The sequence below is a fragment of the Nelusetta ayraudi genome, unplaced genomic scaffold (genome assembly GCF_046127955.1).
Source record: "Nelusetta ayraudi isolate G7.1 ecotype Tasmania unplaced genomic scaffold, CSIRO-AGI_Nayr_v1 ptg000134l, whole genome shotgun sequence".
In the NCBI taxonomy this organism is placed as follows: domain Eukaryota; kingdom Metazoa; phylum Chordata; class Actinopteri; order Tetraodontiformes; family Monacanthidae; genus Nelusetta; species Nelusetta ayraudi.
Genome location: NW_027466184.1, coordinates 374,488 through 399,520, shown reverse-complemented (window position 1 = coordinate 399,520; position 25,033 = coordinate 374,488). Strand labels below are relative to the sequence as shown.

The 25,033-nt window shown below is 48.6% G+C and overlaps 3 protein-coding genes across 15 annotated transcripts; 1 reads left to right on the top strand and 2 right to left on the bottom strand.

The window, feature by feature from the left end:
* The first annotated feature begins 520 nt into the window (after positions 1-520).
* LOC142904954 (adipose-secreted signaling protein-like) lies at positions 521-2,779 on the top strand. Of its 2 annotated transcripts, XM_076051392.1 has the most exons (6): positions 521-673; positions 1,297-1,362; positions 1,511-1,650; positions 1,976-2,129; positions 2,229-2,354; positions 2,640-2,779. In XM_076051392.1, the coding sequence occupies exons 2-6, from the start codon at positions 1,344-1,346 to the stop codon at positions 2,741-2,743; spliced, it is 543 nt and encodes a 180-aa protein (XP_075907507.1). In that variant the 5' UTR covers positions 521-673; positions 1,297-1,343; the 3' UTR covers positions 2,744-2,779. The 2 variants fall into 2 exon arrangements, with proteins under 2 accessions (XP_075907507.1, XP_075907506.1); XM_076051391.1 differs by lacking the exons at positions 521-673; positions 1,297-1,362 and having other exon boundaries at positions 1,423-1,650.
* On the bottom strand, positions 1,728-10,704 carry LOC142904946 (E3 ubiquitin-protein ligase TRIM39-like). 5 transcript variants are annotated; one of them, XM_076051379.1, is made up of 12 exons: positions 10,534-10,704; positions 8,011-8,522; positions 7,245-7,434; positions 6,711-6,806; positions 5,844-5,933; positions 5,611-5,754; positions 4,879-5,026; positions 4,758-4,802; positions 4,652-4,678; positions 4,352-4,527; positions 3,605-3,981; positions 1,728-2,363 (listed from the first exon to the last, which is right to left on the bottom strand). In XM_076051379.1, the coding sequence occupies exons 2-11, from the start codon at positions 8,517-8,519 to the stop codon at positions 3,613-3,615; spliced, it is 1,794 nt and encodes a 597-aa protein (XP_075907494.1). In that variant the 5' UTR covers positions 8,520-8,522; positions 10,534-10,704; the 3' UTR covers positions 1,728-2,363; positions 3,605-3,612. The 5 variants fall into 5 exon arrangements, with proteins under 5 accessions (XP_075907494.1, XP_075907490.1, XP_075907491.1 ...); XM_076051375.1 differs by having other exon boundaries at positions 4,352-4,678; XM_076051376.1 differs by having other exon boundaries at positions 4,352-4,678; positions 8,011-8,519; positions 10,534-10,683.
* A 791-nt stretch (positions 10,705-11,495) lies between these two features.
* On the bottom strand, positions 11,496-25,033 carry LOC142904938 (uncharacterized). 8 transcript variants are annotated; one of them, XM_076051355.1, is made up of 24 exons: positions 24,897-25,033; positions 21,167-22,895; positions 19,729-19,790; positions 19,554-19,583; positions 19,260-19,450; positions 18,773-18,978; positions 18,402-18,620; positions 18,203-18,301; positions 18,074-18,108; positions 17,894-17,919; positions 17,716-17,744; positions 17,515-17,634; positions 16,723-16,854; positions 16,396-16,437; positions 15,842-15,979; positions 15,570-15,734; positions 14,449-14,889; positions 14,044-14,376; positions 13,211-13,398; positions 12,991-13,127; positions 12,340-12,912; positions 12,154-12,240; positions 11,942-12,063; positions 11,496-11,690 (listed from the first exon to the last, which is right to left on the bottom strand). In XM_076051355.1, the coding sequence occupies exons 2-24, from the start codon at positions 22,526-22,528 to the stop codon at positions 11,655-11,657; spliced, it is 4,773 nt and encodes a 1,590-aa protein (XP_075907470.1). In that variant the 5' UTR covers positions 22,529-22,895; positions 24,897-25,033; the 3' UTR covers positions 11,496-11,654. The 8 variants fall into 8 exon arrangements, with proteins under 8 accessions (XP_075907470.1, XP_075907475.1, XP_075907472.1 ...); XM_076051360.1 differs by having other exon boundaries at positions 12,991-13,132; positions 13,222-13,398; XM_076051357.1 differs by having other exon boundaries at positions 13,211-13,395.

Genomic DNA, 25,033 nt, shown 5'->3' with positions numbered 1-25,033 from the left:
TTTAGCACATCATTTGTCCGTAAAATAATATAAGCAACAAAAAAATCTAAGTAGCCGCCAAGGAGCCAAAAGAGCCTCTCTTTTTAGTGTGCTGAGCCAAAAGAACCGGTTCTCTGAAACGAGCCGGAGTTCCCATCACTACACACGTAGTAATAATAATAATAATAATAATAATAATAATAATGATAATAATAATAATAATAATAATAATAATAATAATAATAATAATAATAATGCAATGAAAGATACGTATTGCTATATTTACATAAATACGTTTTTTTTTTTTATAAAGAAAGAAAGAAGACATGACCGTGACGTCACTGAGAGGAAAGGCACACATTATATATTTAGTAGATTTTTTTGATGCGCCGCTTCGTGAGACGCGTCGAACCATTTGCGCCGCCCGCGCGAACAGCTTGCGCGAGTCCGCCGCAAGACACACGCCCTCGCTGTTTGCGTGCAGCGTGCGTGAGCCTCTCGTGCCGTTCTCTTTCATCTGTCACGCGCTCCATTTCTCTCTCTCTCTCTCTCTCTCTCTCTCTCTCTCTCTCTCTCTCTCTCTCTCTCTCTCTCTCTCCCTGCTCCCTGTGTCCCGGCACGGTGACTCTGCCGACGGCCAGCCGGATCGTCCAGGACCGGTCCGGGTCCGGAATCGGGACATCGTCGCTCTGCGGTATGTGATTCGTGTTTGCGGGCCTCCCCGGGCGCTGCGGCGCTGGGCGTGACGGAAGATGGACGATGCCGACTGGGCTGATGACAGGGGGATGCTGCGGTGATGCTGGGAAGGTTCTGCGTTCCAGAACCCCCAGGAAGGTCCGGACGGAAGGACATACCTGCTAAAATGTTTCTTACACCCGAGATGAGCAGGAGGAACGTGTCGTTGTTTATCTCCCAACGTGATGCAGCGCATTTGGGAGAACGTTTTAAAGCCGTGCATAAGTTTAGAAATGGCCTGGCGCCGTTTTAGGATACAGTTTCGAATAATTGTGTGTAGTTGTGTTGAACTCAGGAATTGCATTTTATTGTGCAACATATGTTTTTCTAAGTCTCACTGAGTGCTTGGCTATATTTAGCCGGCACTGATCTTCCAGTTAGCCTTATGTAACCTTTTTTTTATTTTTTTTATTTTTGCAAAACTTTGCTTTGTTTTCGCCTTTTTTATCGACTCAACCTGCCATCTTTTTTACTTAACCCATCATTTTACCTCGAGCATAATTTTATTATGATACAATAGAAAGCTGGCAGACGCTGAGGCTGGCAGACAACAACAACGTGTAACCTGTCACCTGTTCCCAGGTGGTCAGTGATGACATCACACCGGCCCTGCTCCCCACCACACTGAGATGGCAACAGGAAGAAAAGGTGAGTCTGGTTTGAACAATTACCACACTGGTTTCCCTCCTCGTCTTTTCGGGTGGGACAATGACACCTCGGGTGTCCCTTGTCTTCCTCGTCTGCTTGCCTGGTTTTTCGGGGGAACCCCCCCCCCGTGTTTCCTCTCCATCACCAGGCTCCACCTCCAGGGCCGGTGGGGTTCATTTCCCTGACGACGACGAGGGACCTCCCGGCTCCCCTACACGCAGAGACGACCAGTCCAACTTGTCCAGCCTCATCGCCGTGCTGGAGAAAGAGGGCTGCTACGTCGTCAAGGTGTGTGCGTGTGGCCTCGCACTACAACCCTGAAACCTTGCCTGCTTTCACCCTTACGCACCTGAACCAGTTGCCACTTTTTCCTTCACAAGCAATTTTATAAGTGAGGGTTCCCAATGTAACTCTGGAATAAAATACGTTGATTTGTTAAGAAAAAAAAAACATGGACGAACTTCACCTTATAGCAAATACACTTGTCATTGAAACTGATTCACCCCACAACAAGAAGTGACGCCAAGGATGATTCCTCCTGAAAATCCAGCATCCGACATCAGCGTCACTTGGTTCACCAAAGGATGTGTGACTGCTCATCGTCTCTCCCCAGGCCGGCTTCCTCAAGAGCCACCACTGCTATGAGATCGTCTTCACCCTTCCCGATGTCCCGACTCTGGGCAAAGATCTCTCTACTCTTCCTTCCTCCTCTCCAACTCGCAAGTCCACCAGCGTCCGGGTCAGTTGCATCAACTCCACGGTGGACGGTTGGTACCAGCTCTACGAATTTTGCGAAGGCGCCGCAAAAGAATGTCTGCAATGTTCCACCTGAAAAACTGCTCAATCCTGTCGCCCCCGCTGCCCAGGAGGAGTGAAGGTCACGTGCGAGTACAGGACCCAGCACGAAGGGCTGCTGCAGGAACACATCACTCTGGTGACCAGGGGCAGGAGGGAGAGCCGTCTGAAGGTCCGACTCCAGGCCAAGGTCATCGGTGGGTCTCCTGCAACACACCAGAGGGGCTTTAGTGTGCTGACTCGCAGGTAACTGGACTTTGTCCTTGTCACCTTGAAGACACTCCAGGCCTCTTCAGTCCTGCTGAGGTCGGGGGAACACAACAAAGAGCCAAGTCCAGTTGCCTACGACTCTCAACTGTCAAGGACCACATTCACTAAGCACAAAGCAAAATAAAGGATTTGCTCATTCAGACGGAAGATCATGCGACAGCCTCTGCGTTCAGGGTACAACGTATGATGTGTTTCCTCCTCCCTGTGACCAGACCCCCGTCATGGGACCCCCGTGTTGCTGGAGGGCGTGAGGTGCCTTGGGGCCCGAGGACACGCAGCCAAGCAGGGTGGCGATCGAAAGAAGACACACGCCTGAATAGAGTGTGTGTATGTGTGTGCGTGTGTGTGTGCGTGTGGTTGCGTGCATGCACTGTGGCGTTGTTAAAACTCATGTATGTAAACCCATGTGACCATTACATGCTACCATGTATCTAAATCACGAGTTGTTGTCATTCTTGGCGTGTCCCATTGCGAAACAGATTTTTCCAAACTTTGGAAACTACGCCGGAGTCCGTCCGGAGCTCCAGTGCGTCGTAGTGATGAATAACATAACGGTATATACCAGTCCACACACACACACACACACACACACACACACACACACACACACACACACACTCTTTCGCTCTCAGCTTGATGACACAACAGTAGAAAGACTAAAATAATCCAGTAACTGAACCTGATTTTCCTTTGCTTTTTATGCTTTTCCTTTCTGAAAGTCTGGTGAAAGAGCTTTTGGTAGTAATAATAATAATAATAATAATAATAATAATAATAATGATTTCCATTTATTTCCATTTAAACATTCTAAAATTGTATTTAAATCTCAGAAAATCTCAGAGTGCAATTGGTACTCATGGCCAGCAGGTAAATCAAAGCTAAAAAAAAAAACAAAAAAAACTTTGGACTGTAGGAATTGATTTTTCCCTGCCAAAACATTGCAGATCTTCACTGATGAGCTTTGTCTGAAGTGATTTCCCACCTGATGCCACACAGTTTGACATCATTCACGTCCAACTGGTTCAGAAAAACGGCAGGACGTGTTGTAGAAGTTTGATTTCAGTCCAGTCTGGCCAGTCTGAGATTCTAGTTCAAACTCAAATCACAATTCTAGTTCACTCAGAAAAAAATGGTCAGATCAAGTGTTTCTTTAGAAAAAAAAAAAAAAAGACTAAACGACTGGGGTCATTCTGTGGTCGCAAGTGGGCAGATGACCAACGGTCCCTCGTTCCTCCCTGATTTGTTGGTGCAGGGGCTGAAGAAAGGATGGATGGTGTCGGGGAAGGCGTTGGTAAAGGTGTAGATGAGAACCCTGCCGTCCACGTTGTAGAAGGACAAAATTCCCTTGTCGCAGTCCACGTAGATGCCGATGCGGGATGGCTTGGCGCTGACCGTCAGGATGGTGGAGGGCTCCGTCCGGAAGGCGTAGTCGCTCTGGTCGCGCAGGCTGAGGAACCAGTAGCCGTGGGCGGGGCTGACAGTGATCTTCCCCTTGCGATTGACCGACCTGCTGGCCACGCCCAGGTCCCAGTCTGTCTTCTCTCCTACCTCCACCTGTAGAGGGCAGCAATGCGCAGTTAACTGGCATTCGTTACTGTTCATTGATTTGCCAGAAATTTGCTTTGCTCCTCTAACGCTAATAAAACGATGGAAGTTTTACGTGTCTTTCGAGACAAACGAGATAAACAATGGTTTTTGCTTGGGTTTTCAACAAAGCTGGAGTGGGACTCAAACCGGCAACCCAGCAGTTCTGAGACTTGAAGGTTATGATGAAATGACAGGAAAAAATATGCATCAGAAAAGTCACGAAGGAGAAGACGGTCGGACAGCTGGTAGTCGCACACAGTCAGTCCTAAGCTTGGGGTGACCTACATGGCCAGTGGGGGAAATCAGCTCATGATTGGAGGTCTGGGGCTCCGCCTACCTCCCAGTAATGGCGGCCGGAGCTGAAGCCCTCGCGGGCCAGAACGCAGACGACTCGGTCGAAACGCTCCGGGTTGTCGGCCACCGACTGGTGTCGGTCCCCACAGTGCACCTGCTTCCCATCCAAGGAGATGACGAGGCGTGGGTGGGCGGTGTGAGGGTCCAGGGTGAGGTCGGCTGAAGCAGTTGGACACACAGATGGTGGGGGAAGAGAGAGAGAGAGAGAGAGAGAGAGAGGGAGAGTTGCCTGGTGGCCAGAGTGTTGAACAGTGACTGGACTCAGGGGAGCACAAACCTTTACCTGCATATTCCTGAACCCTCCGGATCTCTGCAAGGACAGCAACACCGTTCAGGCTTTCACCAGAAATTGCAAAACTGGGTACAGAGATGACGCAGAGGATTCTTACTTGGGTTTGGTCGGGTGACAGGTTTGTCCACAGACGGTCTCTGGCCTGTCAACAGAGAAAGAACAGGGCTGTAAATGATTTAACCCCTTGTTGAACGTTCAGGTCTTTCACCCAGACTCACAGGCTTCTGGCAGCACGCGCAACTCCTCCTGCAGGCGGTCCAGCGTCTGACTGACGGTCCTGAGGATTCCACCAGAGGTCAGGTCCGACTCCAGGGACACGCCAGACCAGTCTTTGGTCTGAGGGTTGGTAGACATGGTGGGAAACACCTGTAGGAGGTAAGAAACATCTCAGGCCCGTTCCATACCAACGTGGGTATTTTTGAAACCAAACTTTTTTGGCCTCTGATCACAATTGGCGAACTGAAGCAGGGCAGATTACAGCGAAGTGGAGTTACTGCTCACTGTAACACAAGTACAAAATCAACAAAATGTGGATTGAGAGTGATGTCAGTCAAAGTACGGAGACATGCAAGCTGATAATTTGCTAAATAGCGCCAGTGTTTAGGCTAACCTCTCCAAGATGGCAACTCCATCAGCTGGTCACGTCCACTGGTCTCAGTGAAGACACCGTAACTGTTTACCTTCACTTACTGTGACATTAGGCAATGCCGACAAGAGATTATTGCAGTTTTCCTCGGTTTGCTGTCCACACGAGTCGATTGCTGTAACCGGACTTCTCGAAAAAGCTCAACCTGGACTCCCGTTAGAAAAAACTCTGGTTTCAGGAGCTTATAACTGTGGTTACGTGTGTGTGTGTGTGTGTGTGTGTGTGTGTGTGTGTGTGTGTGTGTGTGTGTGTGTGTGTGTGTGTGTGTGTGTTGACGAAGGGGCAGGACCACCTCGGTCGGTACCTTCAGGAAGTGAAGGTAGTCCTCGGACAGGACCAGCTGGGTGAGAGTGGCGCTCCTCCGCCTCAGCTCCCTGATCTCCTCCTCCAGCTCCTTCAGGAGACTCTGGGCCTGGTGCTCGGCTGCTCGCCGGTTCATCTCGATCACCTCGGATGAGAACGGTGTGGACTGCGTGTAAACAACATCACCCAGTATGGGGACACACACGGAGGCAGACAGAAGTGGGTGGATTTTACCTCCAGGATGTCAGCTTGGCAGCGCTCCACACTGGAGATGAGCTTGGTGAAGGCACAGACGGCTCCCTCTGTTTCTTTCTCCGCTGCAACCTGGACGTAAGACGGTCAGTTGGCAGAGTCAGGGCTTTTGAAGCAGGACATTCCTACCTGGACAGGTGACAGGAAGCTCAGCAAGGCCTGAACGGCCAGGTGTCTTCTCCCCAATCTAATCAAACTAGCTGAGACTTCTCTTGTCAAGGTCAAAAAGAAACACACTCAGGTTCTTTCCCACCACAAGAGGTTCATCTACAACCAGGAAACTTCACCTACAACCAGGAAACTTCACCGACAACCAGGAACCTTCAACTTGCAAGGTTGACATTTTTGTCCCAGGACAAGGAGAGTTCCCAGGAGTTTGATTAGACCTGTGATGTACCTGAAGCCTCTGATGCTACATTGCTGACAAGCACAATTAAATGCTTGGCAATTTTCTGTCTGAGACTAAAACTTCTGAGTCACACTGGAGGCAAAATACCAAATAATTATTTCTAGAGCCTCCAGTCACACTGGATTATGTCGCCTTGGGTTGTACGGTTGTCAAGTTTAATTTGAAACACGTTGGTGCCTTATTAAAGTGCCAGCAGTAACTTGAGGTGGCATTTACTGACGCTCCCGACTCCTGGCGGTGCGCCTATCAAATAAACAGGATCTTTTTTTAAACAACAGGAAGTGTGTTCACCAATGTGTCTTTCTGTTGCTGCTTTTGACGGAAAAGGTGTGAGACTCTTGTAGACCCCCAGTAATACGACTGATCGATGGGCATTAATTAGTCTTATTTCAAGGTTAGATCAGTGGTAACAGCGCCACCCGCAACCCTCCCGGACTCACCTGTATCTCCCTCAGGGAATTTTGTATTTCCTCCACTTTTCTCTCCTTCCCACAGATGAGATCTTTGAGTTCCACCTCCGAGATACTGAGCTGGGACTGCGGGTGAACAGGACAGACACATTTGTCGGCAGCCGACTACTGTGGCCCAGCTCCATGTCTGGAACTAGAGTCTGTGCTCAGCAAACAAGAGACCAAACCGGCCAATCACAGACCGTGCGTGAGTGGTCAGCTGTCAAGCATGAGTCCTCTTTTTCATGGATTGCAGGTGAAACCAACTTTAAAAACACTGTGACAAACGTCAGAGTAATGGAACTGAACCGAAGGATGATTCGTTTTATTATATTTTGCCAATCAACGTGCATGGTGTAGGAGGGGCTTATGAGCCGTACTGCTGTTAACCACCACCAGGGGGAGTTGTGACGATGATGACCGTCCTTCATTATGTTATATCAACGATCTGCTGGTGTCCTAACATTTCACACACACACACACACACACACACACACACACACACACACACACACACACACACACCTTCTTGATGTGCCACTCCCTGCGGGCGGGAGTAACGCTGTGGCCGCGGTGCTCTGCCATCTCCACACAGGTGCTGCAGATGCAGGTGTTGTCGGTGCGACAGAACACCTCCAGGCCCCTCAGGTGGATGGGACACAGGGGCAGGTTGGAGGCGGGGCTACTGGTCCCGCCGGGGCCACTCAGAGTGTATCTGCTCATCAGACACATCACTCACATGCTTCAGCCGGTTGGTCGTATTGCAGCTTTTTCTGGCTGCTGCTCCAGTGGTGTTAAACCACAATTTGGTTCCCACAATCCCGACTCCTTTAACACTCACCCCCCAAAAAAATGCAATTCCGTTAAAATTATACCATTCAAAAGTTTGGACACACCTCATGGATTTTTATCTTGACAACTTTCTACACTGATAGATACTGAAGACATCAAACATATGAGCAAGATATATGTAATTATGCAGCAAAAAAAAACAACAACAAAAAAAACATTAAATATCTCTAAATAGGCTTTTTTTTTTAATGAAAGGTGGCTATTTTGAAAAATTAAAATATAAAACGTGTTTTATTTTACACTTTTACTGTTTCCTACATAATTCCATTTGTGTTCATATGTAGTTTTGATGCCTTCAGTGAGAAACTGGATTGTCAATAATCATGACAATGAAAGAAAAGACATTAAATTCATAGGGTGTGTCTATATATAACACCACCTGGTGTTTGAACTTTGAACCACCAGGTGGTTCAAGCACTCAAACACTCTCATATTGTACCTGCGGTGAGGTGAGTACGGTGGAGGCGGCTCGTCGTGCACCTTGGATTGTGCGTCGCCGGGCTGCTGCTGCTGCTGAAAGCGGGTCATCATCTCGGCGAAGACGCTCTCCGGCATGTCCCCGGTTCTCTGGGGGCCGGTGGAAGGGAAGAACTGGGAAGGGTACTCCTCCTCCCCTCCCCCTCCCCCTCCTCCTCCTCCTCCTCCACCACCTCCCCCTCCGCCTCCCACCTCCGGCGGAGCAGCTTTGGCCATCTGCTTGAACTGCTCGGTGATTTCCTTCAGCGTGCGGTTGATCTGGAGCTCGGGCCGCTTGCGGTACGACTCCTTGCAGAGGGGACACTGGAAGGCGCGGTGGGCGCCCCGCGGCCCACCGCTGTCCCAGTAGGACGAGATGCAGCCCTGGCAAAAGCTGTGGCCGCATGGCGTCGACACCGGGTTGTTGAACACGTCCAGGCAGATGGAGCAGGTGAACTGGTCCTCGGACAGGAAGGCGGCCGCTAGCGCCATCTTCTGGGGGACGACACCACGACAACACGTTGACTCTTTGTCAGTGTCAACGCACACATGCACACAGACCCTTCATTACAGCCAGGCTATAGTAACACATTACCAAATGTACAAAATTGCTACATTTAGGTTTTTATTCTATTGGTAAAAGCATCCATCCATCCATTTTCAAGATGCACTTTGCACTCAGTACTGGGGGTTGGAATTGGGGGGTTAAATCACCCAATGATTCGCTGCTGCCCACCACTGTGATGATGGGTCAAATGTGGAGGACATACTTTGCAATCACTGGGACTTTAAAACCTCACATGCTTGTTTTTGGACTGTGGGAGGAAGCTGGAAAACCCTGAGAGAAGCCAGGTAGCCACAGGGAGAACATGCAAACTCCACACAGAGGCAGGCCTGGAATCGAACCCACAACCTTCTTGCTGTGAGGCGGCAGCGCTAACCACTGCACTGCACCGCACACATCATGAATTTGCATAATTTCTGTGTTTGCAGCCCTCACCCACCATATTGTAACAGCCAATGTAGTAACACGTTACCAAATTGCGCCATAGGGTGGCGCCTTCTTATTTTGTACTGTGTTACACTTGTGCTTTATGTTTATGCTGTTCACCTCCAGTCTTATCTGTAAAATGGACTCAACTGTGACATCAAGTCACTGGTCCCTGTTCGGGCACCAGTTTTGACAATGGTCAGTAGTAGACTAGACCGCATGTGGTCACGTAAAAGGCCGGTTAGCCAGTTAGCATCAGGGACGCAATAGACAGATGGTTAAGAAATTCCAAACAGCAGTTTATTGATCTGACTGGGACAATCGACCTTTTAAAGCCAGGTCTATACGCCGCTACGACAAACATTCCTACACCGACTTGTTGTCGGACAGGGTCAAATTTTACGAGGCGCACTCCCTTGTTGTTTTGTGGGACTCAAGCCGATGACTGCAAAATAAAACCAACTCTTTGTCCAAAAATCCAGCTTCCTGCTTCAGGTCTGGTGAAAACTATGTGCTCTCCCACTTCCTGTGCTCCTCCCCTTTCTCTCACCTATTCCCCAATATGTGCTTTTCCCAACCGCAGCCACCTTGTGTCAAAAACAATAATGTTTACAAAGTCTCAACAATAAAAAAAAAAACAATAAGACGCCAACGTCAAATAAAACTGCTTCTCCAGCTGGAGAGACAAACACATCAGAGGCAACTTGGCAAACTGTCCTCCTCAAAAATCACTCACACTAATAAAAAAAAAAGAAAGAAAGAAAGATAAGAAAAAAAAGAGTGAAATTAACCTGATTAACCTAAAACATCACACAACACTCGGGAGGAACATGTGCGACTGTGTACACATGCACACACACACACACACACACACACACACACACACACACACACACACACACACGCACACGCACACTTGTCTCTCTGTCTTTGTGAGGACCGACATTGGCTTCCATTGATTTTTACATTCTGTATGCAGCTCATAAAGACAGACAGGAAGTTGAGAATCTGGCCACCATGTCGTCACAGGGCCATGTATAATAGAACACACACACACACACACACACACACACACACACACACACACACACACACACACACACACACACACACACACACACACACACAGCCTGCGTCTGTTACACAATCAGGTAGTTCAGGTCGGGGCGGTGCGTTCACATTCCGTCTGTCAGCAGCGGCTCCTTCACACTTCCTCATCATGAGGTGATTAACTTGTGCGTGTGTGTAATAAAGCACGACAACGTGTTGTGACTCTGCCACCGTGACACACAATCCCCACCGTGTCTGCAAGGATTTACGGCACCTGACACCAGCTGTGCCCCTCCCCCTTCCCCCACCGCGCGACCCCCTAAAAACCTGGCAGCTTGAAAAAAGTAAGAGAAACAAAGGGAAACTTTCTCCTTCCTGATGGAGCAGCAGCCGCCCTGCTGTCTGTCCGTCAGTCTCACCCTTCACACTCTTCCAACTGCATGCAGCCACAGCGCAGATTCTCACCTCGTCACTCCAGAGAATAGACTGGTCCTGAGTGTGTGTGTGTGTGTGTGTGTGTGTGTGTGTGTACCTCCTCCGTCCGTCCGTCCACCGCCGCCGCTGCCGTCTCTCGTCCGGTTGCACCACCCGGCAGCTTTTCCTCCCTTCCTCTCCTCTCCTCTGATCCCACCCTCACCCCCCTCCTCCTCCTCCTGCTCTGCTCTCCATCCAGCCCAACCTGCCCGACAGGTGAGGCTGCGCATGTTTGCCTCCAGGGGAGGGAAAAAAACACACACACACACACACACACACACACACACACACACACACACACACACACACACACACACACACCTTCTTGCACGTCAGTGGTCTGCAGGTCCGAAGCTCAGGACCAGTGTCTGGTCAGCGTGGACAAGGTCTTCACCTCAGTCTGTTTTTTTTTTTTTTTTCATTTCTGGCAACGGATGAGAATGAGGTGTCGCCATTTAGCCACAGAGCTGATAAACATCTGGAGGGGAACCAAGTGGGAGGGGCCTCCAGTTGTTTTCCACAGCGACAGCATCAGATAGCAGACCAGATGAACCAGCAGAACCATTAACAGCCAGTCACAGTGTCTTTGCGGAGACCAAAAAAACAAAAACGCACAAAATGTTTTTTTTACCAGTTGTTTTTTTGGTTATTTTCATTTGTTTAATTTATTAATACACTGTGTGATTTGGCTTCTTTTAGACAAACCAACTTCAAACCAATTTTAAAAGTTCATTTAAAAACAAAAACAAAAAATGTGCCAAGTCGCCACCTACTGGTAGTTATGCAGATTACAGGTGATAAGGATTCTGAAGCAGCGCCTCTTGTGCAAGAACCCTGAAACACGTTGATCTAAAACAAATCTGAAGTCCTCAATATTCTCAATATTTAGAGGAGTTGAGGTCATGTGACCCAGACTGCTGGCCATGAACAAAAGTGTGAATGACACGGATGACTAAGTAAAAACGTTTTTATTGACTTCTTGTCAGCAATACTTTTCTTACAACATTATCCACGACACACACAAGTTGAACAGTGGTGGACATCATCTTGAAAATATGGACCTTTTTTGTCACGAAAGGGATGAGGCGGCGCCGGAGGAGGCGGAGCCACGTTCAGCTGCCTTCCGCCGTACTCGTCTGCAGGTATTTCTGCAAGAGAGGGAGGAGCTTAGATTAGGATCGACCCCGATTCGATGGAAACGATAAAAATAAAAAACACGTAGAGACAAACACGGTGGTTTGCAACCGAGTGCGCCAAGGTCAAAGGTCACATTTTTCTCAATCTCCTCATCCTCGTCCTAAAGCTGTCATAACCACGACCATTGCCGCCATTTGAGGAGGTTTGTTCCCTACTGTGTGTGTGTGTGTGTGTGTGTGTGTGTGTGTGTGTGTGTGTGTACCTGGAGGCTTTCGTAGTGCTTGAGGGTCTTGCAGTGGTTGATCTCAGCCTGTTTGGCTCCACAGAAGAACCTGTTGCAGGCCTTGCAGAAGAAACCCGTCTTTGGCACCAACAAGTCCAAACCTGTGTGAAGGAAAGAGTTCAGGCTATTTGCCAGCGGACCGGTCACACCAGTGGTCGACTGGTACTGGATGAAGACGTCGGCTGTCTTACCGACGGGTTTGCGAGGGTCGTAGGGGGGCAGGGAGCAGGTGGGAGTCTCTGCCGGGGTCTCCTTCTCCTTCTCAGACGCCTTCCTCACTGAGAGAGAGAGAGAGAGAGAGAGAGAGAGAGAGAGAGAAACCTCCATCAGCTCGAACCGGAAGTGTCGACCATCAGACCTTTAGCAGCCATTCGTACCCGTCTCTGGAGCGGGAGCTACCGCCGGGTGGCGCCCCCTAGAGGGCTTCTCCAGCTCTGATGACGAACCGCTGTGAGAGTAGGTGGCACCAGGAGCTTCACTGGCAGCTTGACCAGTAGCTCCATCTGGACCCCTGGCAGGGACTTCACTAGGAACTCTGGATGGTTCTTTCCGACAAGGTCCATCTGGGGCTCCGCATGGAGCTGTGACTGAAGCTCTACTAGAGGCTCCGGCAGGAACTGCACCGGGAGCTCCTTCAGAGGCTCGAGCAGGAAGTCCAGCAGCTGCAGTAGGGGCTCCACAGGGAACTTCACCAGAAGCTGCATCAGATTGTTCTGGAGCTGCACGAGTGGCCTCACTAGGGGGCGACAGGCCAGGGGCCGGAACAGGAGCTGGATCACGGACCGAATCAGGAGCCGGCTCAGGAACCGAATCAAAAGCTGAATCTGTTGCTGGATGAGCTGCTGGACCAAGAACTGAATCAAGAGCTGGATCAAGAACTGAAACAAGAGCTGGATCAGGAGCCGGATCAGGAGCCTGCTGGGTCTCTGACGTTCTGGATTCCAGAGCAGCTGCGGATGACAATCATAAACAACAATGAGACTTGAAGCCAAACCGGAGGAGACGGAGGTTCAGGCAACAGGAAGTACCTGTCTCCGGCGCTTCCTCCTGGGGGTGGCTGGACTCGGCGGCCATCGCATCTGCAGGCGGCAGCTCCTCCAGGGTGTCAGCGGGTGGCGCCGCCCCGCCTCCAGACTCAGAGGGAGTCACTGCCCCTCCCACTCCAGTGTCCTAGAAGCAGGAAGCAGGAAGATGTGCTCTCAGCCCATGGCTGGGAAAATTTGTGGAAGAAGAACCCAGACGGGGAAGTCGGCGTCTACCTTGCTGGTGTGGCTGAGGTCAGGAGAGGGCGTGGCCTCCTGCAGTGGCACCGGAGAGGCAGCAGGCCCAGGAGAGCCGGGGAGGTCGGTCACATCTCCCACCTCATCCACTGTCACAAAGTCACTCATGTTGAAGGGGAACTCCTCCTCCTCCTGCTCCTCCTCCTCCTCCTCCTCCTTCTTTTGGAGAAAAAAAGATGAGGTGACCAATAACCAATTAAAGGTCCAAAAATGGTGTCAAAAATGGCCTGAATAATGACTTTATATAGGTAAACGCTTAATATACGGCCCATAAATACATTAATAAAGGTGTATACTTGCAGTACAATAAAAGTCATTTGGTTTCGACACCCATAGAACGATATACAAGAACATGCAAAGATCAAGGGTTTTGCCCCCAGTTAGCTGCTATCTTGCAACCGCCACATTTCTAAGGAAGCCTGGTGTGGACAATCCAGCTGCCTGACAGTGAGTTTCGTATTTAGGGTGAATGCACACGCCTCAATTAATAAAAAAAAAAAAAAAAGGTTGACAAGGTATCCAGGTATGTGTGTGCAGGCCACCGTAGTTCACTGGTAAGCTCAGGAGAGGGAGAGTGAGCAAATGAGTGCTGCCATCTAAATTGTAACCACTTGATGTTGCCGTTTCCTCTTAAAATCTCCAAATATTGCTACACACTAAACCTTTAATCAGTTCAACCAATTGGGATTCACACTGGTTCCAGCAGATTTTTTTTCTCTCCCTCTCAGCTTCCAGCGACTGTTAAAAGCGACTCAATGCCCGAACTGCCACCATCTCCTCCTCCAGCTGTCCTCCACTCACCTTCCTGCTCTGGAGCTCCTCCCTCCTGGAGCTCTTCTTGCGGGCGGAGCGGCTCTCCTCCTCGTACGGCCTCTTCCTCTCCCTCCTGGCCCGCTCCTTCCTCTCCTGCTCCCTCCTCTCTCGCTCCCTCCTGGCTCTCTCCTCCTTCTCCCTCCGCTCCTTGCTCCTCCTGTCCCTCTCTCTCTCCTCCTGTCCCTCCTTCTTCTGGAGATGCTCCTCCGTCAGCTCTGCGTTCTTCTCACCCGTCCTGCTGCTCTGCTCCGCCTCGGCTGCCTGGCACTGATCAGGCGGTGTGCTGGTCTCCTCCTCTTTCACTTCCTCCTTGTTTCCCTGCTGAAGGAAAGGACACACACCTCAGCTGACCTGCGGAGGGCGCTGCAGACAACATTCCTCCGGATGTTTTACCTGTGGGGGATCAGATGCAGCCGCTTCGACAGAGTCTGACACCTTCAACTCTCCAGCAGCCGACGACTCATCAGGCTCCTCTTTGGATTTGCGGTCCTCCTCTTCCTGCTGCTGTTGCTCCTCCTGCTCCTGCTCCTTCTCCTTCTCCTTCTCCTCCTCCTGCTCCTTCGCCTCCTCCTCCTCCTGCTCCTTCGCCTCCTCCTCCTTCTCCATGGTTTGCAGAACGGCTGGTTTTTGGGAGTCGCTCTCCTTGTTTTCCTCCTCTGCTGGATCATCCACCACAGCAACAGCAGCAGCAGCTGCTGCAGAGTCGGACGCGACCTCCGCCTGTCCTGCTCCGTCTTGTTCCAGATGTTGAGCTGGAGCTTCGGAGATGCTCTCCTGTGTCATCTTGTCTTTGTCCGCGACCGGCGACCTTTTGCTCTTGGTGGCGTTGAGGTCCTAGAAGCCCGGCACGCCAACACACATCGAGCAGCAAGAAGTTAGCGACAAATAAGTGTTGAACATCACCAAGACTGAGTGCATGGCTATTGGCACCAGGTGAAGGATCGCTAGGGACTCTTGCTTAAATCTAAGGCTGGAATCCACATAGAGAAGGTCAGGAAAATTAGATTACTTGGCTTTATAAAAGATGAGCAATTGTCATGGTCTGACCATATTGATTGTGTTGCTGGAAGAATGTGGCAAGGTATTGCCATGACCAGAAAATGTGCTCAATATGTAAGACCAGTCTGGAATCAGGCTCTTGTTCTCACCCACTGAGGATACGGCATCATTGTCTGGTCCAGCAATGCAACATGACATGTTAAAAAAAAAAAGAACTCCAGCTGGCTAAAAATAGAACCAGCGGCACAATTGGCCCCTTCAATGTTCATTTATAGCTAAGGCAATAGTTTGTCATTGTGGAACTTTGAGGTTAAAATAAGAGCTAGTCTTGCAGTGGTTACCCAAAATGCTGCTGTTCTACATTCATTTTTTTTTTTTTTGCAGCTTGTTCAGACTGGCTCTATGCACAGTCACATGACTAGACTGGTCAGGAAAGCCTCTTTTGTCCCCCACAGCCCAAAACAAATTAACTACTGTATATCATGCTGCCATTTTCAGAGGCGTCCACTACCGACCTCCGGTGGCTCCTGGTGCTCGGCCCCAACTCTGCTCTGGGCGCTGGGTTTGGGATCCGGCTTGCGCGAGAAGATCAGAGGGTTGTTGTGGATGATGCACGGAAACGTCTGGAAGCGCTTGTGGACGGACAGAGCCATGGCCGCCGTCGCCATCTCGCAGATGACCTGCGCAGGAAGTGAAGGCGGCGGCAGTCAAGGCGAGGGACAGGAAGTGACAGGAGGTTGGTCACCGGTGGGGGGGGGGCGCGGAGCATCAGAGGAGCGGGTCTCACCATGCCGCTGAGCACCAAAGTCTTGATGACGGTGCCAAACCGGCCCACCAGCTTCTGGACCTCGGAGGAGCCGGTCGGCGTGTCGGGAACGTTTTGGATGACCAGCAGGGTGTTCCAGCTGACCGGGGAGAAGTTCTCCTGTGGGGGGCGCAATTCAAGAGAGAAAGAAGACACGCCTTTGGTCACTTGGAAGACAATTTACATTTTAGTGATAGAACTGTAAACTGGCGCCACAGAGTCCAACCATCACATGTCAGATGACATAAAAGACATTAAAAGAATTTATTTCTCTGAGTAAAGGGGGGGGCAGATGATATAAGATTATTCTTCTTTCTGGTCCCCTTCATTCAGGAGTTTGGAATGTTTGTGTGAGAGTCGAATTGTTTCGTTTTAACTAAATGAAAGAAATAAAAAAAAAAAATTAATCAATTAAATTAATTCATTAAAAGAAGCAGAAATTGATTTCCTGGATAAGCATCTCAAGCTGTATAACATCATTATAACGTAATGTCAGAAGCGTGCAAAACAGCACATCAAGAGAGATAAATACTCACTGGAAGATTGGCTGATCCCATCAGGAGGTTGTAGAGCGCCACCTGTGTTGAGAGTTTGTCGCTTTTAATCCGTGGATTAACAAAGACGTCAATTCAACAAAACGGAAATAAAAACTTGTCCGGCCTCAAGGCTGCCAATGCTGTGTGAATGAAAAATTGGAATTTTCTTGAACTTTGTAACATGAGACAGTCAGGTTGGTGGCTTTTAGTTACAGCTCATGATGTCAGCGTCATGAGGTTTCTAAATGCAGTTTACTCAGCTCGGTTTCCCCTCTAGAGTGAAACCCAGTAAAGGACTCGAGCGGTGAGGACGATGTGGACTCGTACCGGAGTGCCGAGGCCGACGGGCTGCTTGACCTGCGTCATCAACAGCTCTTTGTCTCCCATCTTCAACGGCATGAAGTTATTGACCTTCACCATCTCCTCAGCAATGTCCACGCCCGGCACCGTCACCAGGACCTGAGAGGCAGGAAACGGCACCACACACAGGTGAACAGAAGGAACGACAAGGTGCGAGATGCAGCATAAACAAGGGATGTTCACAACGAATCAATTATCGATTGATTGTCAACTAAGAATTTAATCGATCAAATTAAATTAGTCGCAATTAACTGAAAAGATTTTACACTGTTTTTTGTTTTTTTTTGTTAAATGGTGTGGTGTATTACCTGTAAATCTCAAACAAGTTACTTTTAAATAACTTAAAAAAAAGAAAGAAAAAAAGTTGAACTGTGACCCATTACAAGTCAATTTAAAGTCAGAGGATAAATGTTTAGGGTGTGTTTACTGTTCTCCAATGTAAAAATTTGTCACATTGGACCCTCAACATTATTTATGGGTTAAATAATGTGTTCCTTACACATTTTTCATTGTGAAATTTAGGTTCTCAGGGAAAAATTGCCACTTGTCAATTAATCGTTAATCGATCAATAAGGTCAATCAACTAACGATTAATGAATTAATCAACAATTTCCATCCCTATTGTAAACAGCAAAAACATACAATTATTATTAGAGAGCAAATATGATGTCCCATCATGACATGTTCTTTTCTAGATAAAAAAAAACATCAACAGCATTTATCTCGAATGGACATCATTAGTTTTCCGGACGGTCTTACCTTTCCCAGTTGTGCTGTCATGGTGACGGCAGACGCCGTCCCGAAGGGCTGCACCAGAGTGACGATGTCACTCTCTGACCAGCCGCTTTCAGGGAGCCCAGAGACCAGCACAAGGCCTTCCTGCAGGGAGAGACTCAGGAATTAAACTGGATGTAACAACAACAAAAACTAACTGAACCGGATCGAAAAATCTGAACGCACCTTAGAAGGCGTCTTAGGTACAGTGGCCCCTGGTGAAGAGGAACACAAAGTACAGAGAAGACAGAACAGTTAGAAGACTTGCACAACATGGACGCTCCAGCCTGACCAGACATTAAACACACATTTAACCTGCGGGGGGAAACAGAATGAAGAGTGTAATATTGTCGTGTTGTCCTACCGGTGTCTTCTTCAGCTGCAGGTTTGCTGCAGGGGGCAGAATGAGAAAGACAACATGGGGAATTCAGTCAGAGCAGGTGGGGCAGTGGTCCAGTTACTGGGACATTCAGGTTGGTTAGCCAATAGCACTTTTACTTTCATTTATTTATTTTTTTTAAAAAGAGAAGAAATTGACACACACCTGCTGTTATTCTCTGCCGAAGGTCCCGCCTCCTGCTAAAAAAAACAAAAACAAAATACTGTTGGGCTTTTGAAAGGTTTTTTGTCTATCAAATGGTTTGAATGGGAAGTGAGAGCCAAGGTTTCATACCTTGGCTACGGAGGCAGTGATTGGCAACTCTCTGATGGACAGGCTGGTGGAGTTGGCCAGGGCCTGAGCGTCTTCGGTCCTCATCATGCACACAGAGGCCTGGAAACAGAGTCTTGGTTTGTGACGGTGGTTTGTGCCACGGTATCCTGCAACCAGTCAAACCAATAAGAATAACGCAAGAGTCTTGTGAAACGCGCACCTGCTGGCCCTCCTGCTTGCCGTCCTCCGCCTCCGAGCAGGGGATGAGGATCACGTTGTTGATTTTGCCGAAGGACCCGGCCAGCGCTGTGACCTCCTGCTCCGTCGCATCCGTAGGGATTCCCGTCAGATACACGAGGCGGTCTGCAAACGCCGACGAGTCCTGTGTGGCCACGGGCACGACTTTCTTCTTCTTCTTGGCCGGTGGAGGCTTGGCAGACTGGAAAACCGGCAGCCGGTGGGGTTAGTTCACAGTCAAGCTGGTCAACTGTCGATGTGTGTCGACACATTTGAATCCCTTAAACGGATCGGAATTGATTTTGATCTTTAAACCATCTTTACAGTTTGAACTGCGTTTGAAAGGTCACCCACTGCTTCTGTAGTTTTGGCGCTGCCAGTCTTGGCCACCTTGGCTCCAGGCTTCGTCCCACTCTTGGGCGGTTTGGCGGGGGTCTGTGAAGGCGCCTCTGCCGCCGGTTTGGACCCATGACTTGCCTTTGACGGATGTCGGCTCGCATCAGAAGAGGACTTGGACGAATGGTCGTAAGAACGCTTGGCGGTGTCGCGAGAGGAACTTCCTGTTTGGCGAGAAACCGGAGCAACACAGATATGAATTAGTTTAACTAAAACCAGGTCTGGTCGTCCTATCGTTTCCGAGTCGGGGGCATCCCTGGATTTGTCGATAAATTTATAGATTTGAGATTTGTCCATTGGGTACGATTGGGTACCAAGGCAATGGTAGTCTTGGGTATGACCCGGCTGGGAATCGAATACACAACCTCCAAGTCACAACGGTGGACAATCCACCACTAGAGCGCTGAGCTGGTAGTGGGATTGAGAGCGAGAGGGTGATCCCCACCTTTGTGATGGTGGTAGTAATGGTGGTGGTGTGGTGGAGAATAAGGCCTCCCTCGTGGGTGGGGCTCTGGCCTGCGGCTGCCGTGAGGAGGACTCGGGGACTGGGATCTGGAGACGGGCCGAGACGCAGGCTTGGACGGAGAACCATCCTTGGGGTCCCAGTGGCTCCGGGTGTCATATCGCCCACTCCGACTGGATCAAGGTCGGTAAACAGAAGAAGAATCAGGCTGAGAAACGGCAGCCAGGGACCACCGCATTCATCTGAAAAGCTGTGTTCAAAGACTATCCAACTGACCTCGACAGATCAGGTTTCCAGTCGGGGTACCTGCAGAAGCACACGGCAGCGTTTGATCGTCACCTCCCCTTTAACTTTTGTGTTAAAGATTGGATTCTTACATTATTTTATTTCTGTCTAAAGAATGGAAAGCAAGGAATTGGTTACATCTAGAGGGGGAATTGAGGTTCCTTACTTGTTGCGCAAGTCTCGGCAGGCGGCAGTGTGGTTGACGGTGTTAATGTGGTCAACCCAGTCCTGAAGAAAAACAAAAAAAAACAAATGGGAGAGAAAGGGTATGAGATTAGGCCAGACGCATCTAAATGGTAACGGAAGAAGAGTTCCAACAGTGGAGCTTTTATCTCCAGGAAAGGATGTAGTAGTAGGTACCCTGAGAGAAGCTCATTTGGCTGCACAGTCAACAGGGAGTACATATATTTTTTTGCTTCCTACACAGTGTGTATTTAACCGTAGTTTATTTACATTCAAACCATATGGTCAGAAATCTGAAGAATAAGATCACCTGCATCTACCAATATGAGATATGTAGCCAGTACAGCTGCAGTCACAAATGCAGCTCAGTTCTCAGACATGTACCACAAGGGTCAAGTCGCTTCTCACACCCTGTAGTCCAAGACTTTCTTGTTATCCTCATCAAAATTAAATTGATCCAACTACCATTTTGGCTGTTCTTAATCTTCATAAATCACAGAGGTTCACTGGTGGAAGAACCCATAAACCTTGTAGAAGCTTGCAGTTGCAGGGCATACTGGTTACTAGCTCCTCACGACCTCCTTTAAGTAGAATTTAACACCATTATAGTGACCCTTAGGAAAATACACAAGATTCCTACATTGACTTTGTAAAGAAACCAACACCAACATCACTTCCTGTTCACAAGGTCAAAGAAGTGGTCTTCTCTGAAAATCACCCTGTATAATCATTTATGATCCAACACACTTTTATTGTTGAATGTCTGCTTATTTTACACTGCCTTAAATATTATGTTTACTTTTATCAGCCAATTCTCCAAAGATTTGCCACTTAACTTGATTACTAGGAACCCACACAAAACCTCTGGGTGTAATAGCATCAAATGGATTGTTTTTGGATAGTCAGACACTGATGCACTGGGCAGGTGGCTTAGATCAGACACCAGCACAATGAGTCAGCATCAGACAAACCAAAATAAAAAGTTAAAGTGACAATATAGTCACACAGTAATGAAGTGGGAAAAATAAGTCAGAGGCCTTTTAATTCTCGCAAAGCAGGGACTTTTTTTTTTTTTTTTTTTTTTTAAATCACTGGTCCAATCTCTCTTTACCACAGTTGTCATTTCATGATGCCTATTAAGCAGATACTACTTTTTTGTTTGTTTTTTATTTTTAAACATGCTTCATTGAATATTGCTCTTAATGCCACATTTAAATGAAATGCACAGTACTAGTTTTCGTACTTGTTTTTGTCGAAAGCAGGACGGGTGAACCGTTTACAGCTTGAATGTGCCAACACTATTAGAATTTAGGTCACTACCTTGGACAACTGGATGGTGAAAAAGGTTTACAAATGGTCTAAGTTGAGCACGGGAAAGGTATTCCCTGTAAACAGCGATACCGGGGCATGTTGGCACTCACCTTTTCCTGATTACACTCTATGTGGCACAAGGAGCAGGTATGGGGATACACCTTTGGAACCGCAGCTGAGAAATCACTTATCATGGTGGCGGTAGGCAACTTCTTGCTGGAGCTGCGCAGTTGTTTTGAACCAGATGAGGAGGACAGAGACCGTCTTGAAGAGGTCTCGCTCTCGGTGTCAGGCGAGATTCGCGGTTTTGGTCCTTCGCGCCTGTAGTCTCGGTCAATATTGCGATGTTTTGACAACGGCGAAAATTCTCTTGGCGGCGAGCGATGGGTCTTGCGATGGTCATCGTTTGCTCTGCGATAGTCCCGGTCCCCATGCCTGCTTGCTTCGGTGCGGGCCAAGGGAAGCTGGTGCCGCTCAACCTTGTCCACTCTTGGAACGTTCTGAGGGGGCGGTGTTGAACTTGCGTACATTTTAACCGTCCTTTCGCCTGAGAGCGATTCTCTTTTGAAAGTCTCTCTGGTGTTATTTTCCTCCTTCGCACGGCTGGCGTGACCATAGTCGATGACTTTACCTGCAGTCTGCGTGACGGTGAGAAAACTTGCCATTTCTGGAGGCCGAGAACTTGGCATGGGTGATGAGCGGGAAGGAGGCAGTTGCAAATCCGGAATATTGCGCGAGAACGAAGAAGAAGAGGAAGGAGCAGGTGCGTTAGGTGGTACCTTCTGGATGTTTGTCTTGTTGATCTGAATGTCACGGAGAATGAACGGTAAAGTATCGGGGGTTAGCTGATCATCGGGGTAGTGACTCAGTACTTCCAGGTCCTCGTTTGAGAGTCCAAAACTAGCCAAGATGCTCCCTGCGCTCTCTGCTGTGTACGAACCCTGCCCATCTCCTCCACCACCATGCAGATGTCTGGCTGGCGAGTCAGAGACGGGGCCAGACCAGTTTGGGATGCGAGTTCCAGCGTGGCTACCCTTGGACTGCTGTGGAGGCCCGTGGAGTCGCTGGGGTTGGTGGCCAGTGCCGGGGTGAGAACTTGAAAATGGCTCTGTTGCATTTTGGTAACTTGACCAGTCAACTTCTTGCTGGAAACCAGGCTGATTATCAGAGGTGAGCAGTACCAGGTCAGAGCCAAAGCTCCCACGCTGACCATTCCCAGAGACCGAGCATTGGTTCTGGTGTTGGGTCGGCCGGTTCATTTGTTCCACGAGGCGGTGGTCCATGTCCCGAGTACCACGGATGGCCAGTGCAGACTCCAGTTCATCCGGGAGCTGTGTGGGACGATGGAATGGAAAATCCATTCCCTGTGACATTACAGCAGAACCAGGGAGATTCTGATGTTGGTGGTGAGGTGGTCTGGGTCCATTAGCGAAGGGCTGTGACCCCTGCTGCTGGGGGCGATGATGGTACATGGTACCCGAGAGACACGCTTCGGTATTTCTGTAAGTTTTGCAGTGCGCTTCTACATTAAATGCAACAGCTGACAGCCGCTGTCTGTTGAGAGCCAGGAGCGCCAGGTGAGGAGGAAAAAGCGTTGCTGTGTTGTGACACTGGTTGCCAGCTGCGATGGTTGCAAGAGTCACAAGCTGCTGGAGGGCAATCTGAGCCTGAGTCTCAATCTGAGCCAGTCGAAGGGCTGTGACGGCAGCGGCAGCACCAGCCACGGATCCAAATGCGAAATGGGTCCCTCTGGTTCCGTTTGCGACAGAGAACGATGCACTCGGCTCCAGAACAAGGGCAGGAGCGAGGTGTGAAATACTGTCTCTGTGCACAGCAAAGCTGTGAGGTGGAGAGCAGAAATATACTGTTACAGATTTACAACCGCTTTCTTTTTGCTTTTATAATTCTTGGGTCACACGCAGCCCTGAGATGAAACCTGGTCCAAAACCTGGCAAACCACTTGTTGCGCTCGAGGTTCTTAAAGCAACAATGATAGTGCTCAGGGCTTAGGAATGTTTCCTTTACGACAAACAAACAAGCAACACTAATCATTAACACTAACACTAATGAAAAGCAGCGGGACATTTAATCTGGAAAAATGTAACCTGGACATTCAGTAAGTACTTCTTGTTAAAATGTCGCCCCTAAACTTCCTCTAGAGGAGACTTCTGAACACACTTTGCTACTAAGCCCTTTGTAAACACCTTGTGCATTAATACAGAAGAGGAAATTGTTTCATTTTAAGCCATCTTCAGTCAACAGTGACCTTGAAAAAACAAAGGAGCAAAGTATGAGAACCCCGATGAGAACCCTCTTTCATCCGCATCCAAGTCGAGCAACGAAAGACAACCTCACACGCTGTAGTCAAGCTGGACTTGTGGAATTGTCAGTGCTGAGGCTGACACAGCAAACACCACCAACAAAGCGACCGTGGTCTCCAGTGTCAATGACTTCTCCACGAGGTGGAAGGAAGCCAGCGACGGCAGCTTTTCAAAGTTTAATTTATGCAACTAATCTTACAGCTTGGGGACATTTGACTGTCACTGGAACACAGACAGTGCAGAGTTGTAGGCAGCCAGACAATTGAATTCAATTGGTTCAATTGAGAGAATCAACACAGATGCGTCTTAAATGTGATAGCACTCTACGCTCAAGGCCGTCATGTAACAAACCTTTGTTGAAATATACAAATGTGCAACTGTTCTTAATGTTTCCAGCCACTAGCATCAAGTATGAATTAGCCACCTAAGCAACTCAGACAAAGATCCCTGTTGATCCTTTTAGTTTTCGCACAGCCTTGCCAAAACATATGTAGGATGTCAAAAATGTTCTCTTTTCTTTCAAAGCAATAAAAGACACAAGTCTCTATGAAGAACCAGAGCATGCAAACAGAGTGAAAGTATAACTATTAAAATTAAAATTTTAATAAAAAATTAAAAAAAATCAATCGATCTCAACAGTTGAAATTCGATAAAAACCCAGACTTGCATGTATTTATCTGCATAAAAATGTACCAACGTGGTTTGTGATTTTGGGAAAACAAAAACAAAATGAGCAATATTGAGAGCCAACCATGACATCTGAGTCAATAGACAGTAGTGCAGGGCGGCAGAGCAAGTTACTGATGATGCATTTAGGGAAAACAACCTTTGCAAATGTAGTATTTGAGTCTCGTAACACATCTGAACAGCAGCACTTTGGGATTCGCTGCAGCTTCTGCACATCCCGTTTGCGTGGCATTCCATATAGTTGTAGTAAGTGTGAGTGACATAAAGATATGTATTATAAGCCCGAACTCGAAAAGGGTTGTTTCTGTGCTCTTGTGATCCATGGAAATGTGTATATTCAATTAGTGTATGACCTGTAAATTCTCTCTCTCTCTCTCTCTCTCTCTCTCTCTCTCTCTCTCTCTCTCTCTCTCTCTCACACACACACACACACACTCACACACACACACACACACACAGTATTAAATGTACTGTATGCCTTGGGGAGAAGAAAAAAGCATCTTTGGTGATGTGAATCGCTACGTATGGAAAGGATGCTGGTGAAATCCAGGCCAGAACAGCATCACGTCGGGCGGAACCACGTAGCAATCGCGTTAGCTGACGACTAACATGCAAACATAACCGTTCAAAAAAGAAAAGGCAGAGTAAAAGAGTGGAAGGCTTAAAAGTTTGCTCCCGCGATGGGAAACGCACTCAAAAACTGGCGATTTCTCGCTGCCTTCACAAACCCCGGGGCTAACGTTAGCTTTTTAGCTACGTGAATGTAGGAAACACTTTCGCCGCGTCACATTCGCGGAACATTTCCGAGTCCGTGCTGCAAGCAAATGAATACCTGTGTCAGAGAGCTGACCGGGAGTGTACTGTCGTTTCCCCTCTCGGCCTGAAGTCTTTACGCTTTGAGATACGGCGAAGAAAAGGTGTACGCCATTGAATCAGGACCGTCCGCCTACTCCTTCTTCTTCTGTGCTT

Excerpts from the sequence above, each read along its gene's own strand:
- LOC142904954 (XM_076051391.1), top strand. The coding sequence starts at position 1,423 with ATGACACCTCGGGTGTCCCTTGTCTTCCTCGTCTGCTTGCCTGGTTTT. Across the intron at positions 2,130-2,228 it reads CATCAACTCCACGGTGGACG|GAGGAGTGAAGGTCACGTGC; the intron begins GTTGGTACCAGC and ends CCCGCTGCCCAG. Across the intron at positions 2,355-2,639 it reads ACTCCAGGCCAAGGTCATCG|ACCCCCGTCATGGGACCCCC; the intron begins GTGGGTCTCCTG and ends CCCTGTGACCAG.
- LOC142904946 (XM_076051375.1), bottom strand. The coding sequence starts at position 8,519 with ATGGCGCTAGCGGCCGCCTTCCTGTCCGAGGACCAGTTCACCTGCTCC. Across the intron at positions 4,803-4,878 it reads GCGCGTGCTGCCAGAAGCCT|GCCAGAGACCGTCTGTGGAC; the intron begins GTGAGTCTGGGT and ends CTCTGTTGACAG. Across the intron at positions 4,679-4,757 it reads TGTCACCCGACCAAACCCAA|AGATCCGGAGGGTTCAGGAA; the intron begins GTAAGAATCCTC and ends CTGTCCTTGCAG.
- LOC142904938 (XM_076051355.1), bottom strand. The coding sequence starts at position 22,528 with ATGTACCATCATCGCCCCCAGCAGCAGGGGTCACAGCCCTTCGCTAAT. Across the intron at positions 17,635-17,715 it reads TACCTAAGACGCCTTCTAAG|GAAGGCCTTGTGCTGGTCTC; the intron begins GTGCGTTCAGAT and ends CTCTCCCTGCAG. Across the intron at positions 15,735-15,841 it reads CTTTGGTGCTCAGCGGCATG|GTCATCTGCGAGATGGCGAC; the intron begins GTGAGACCCGCT and ends CTTCCTGCGCAG.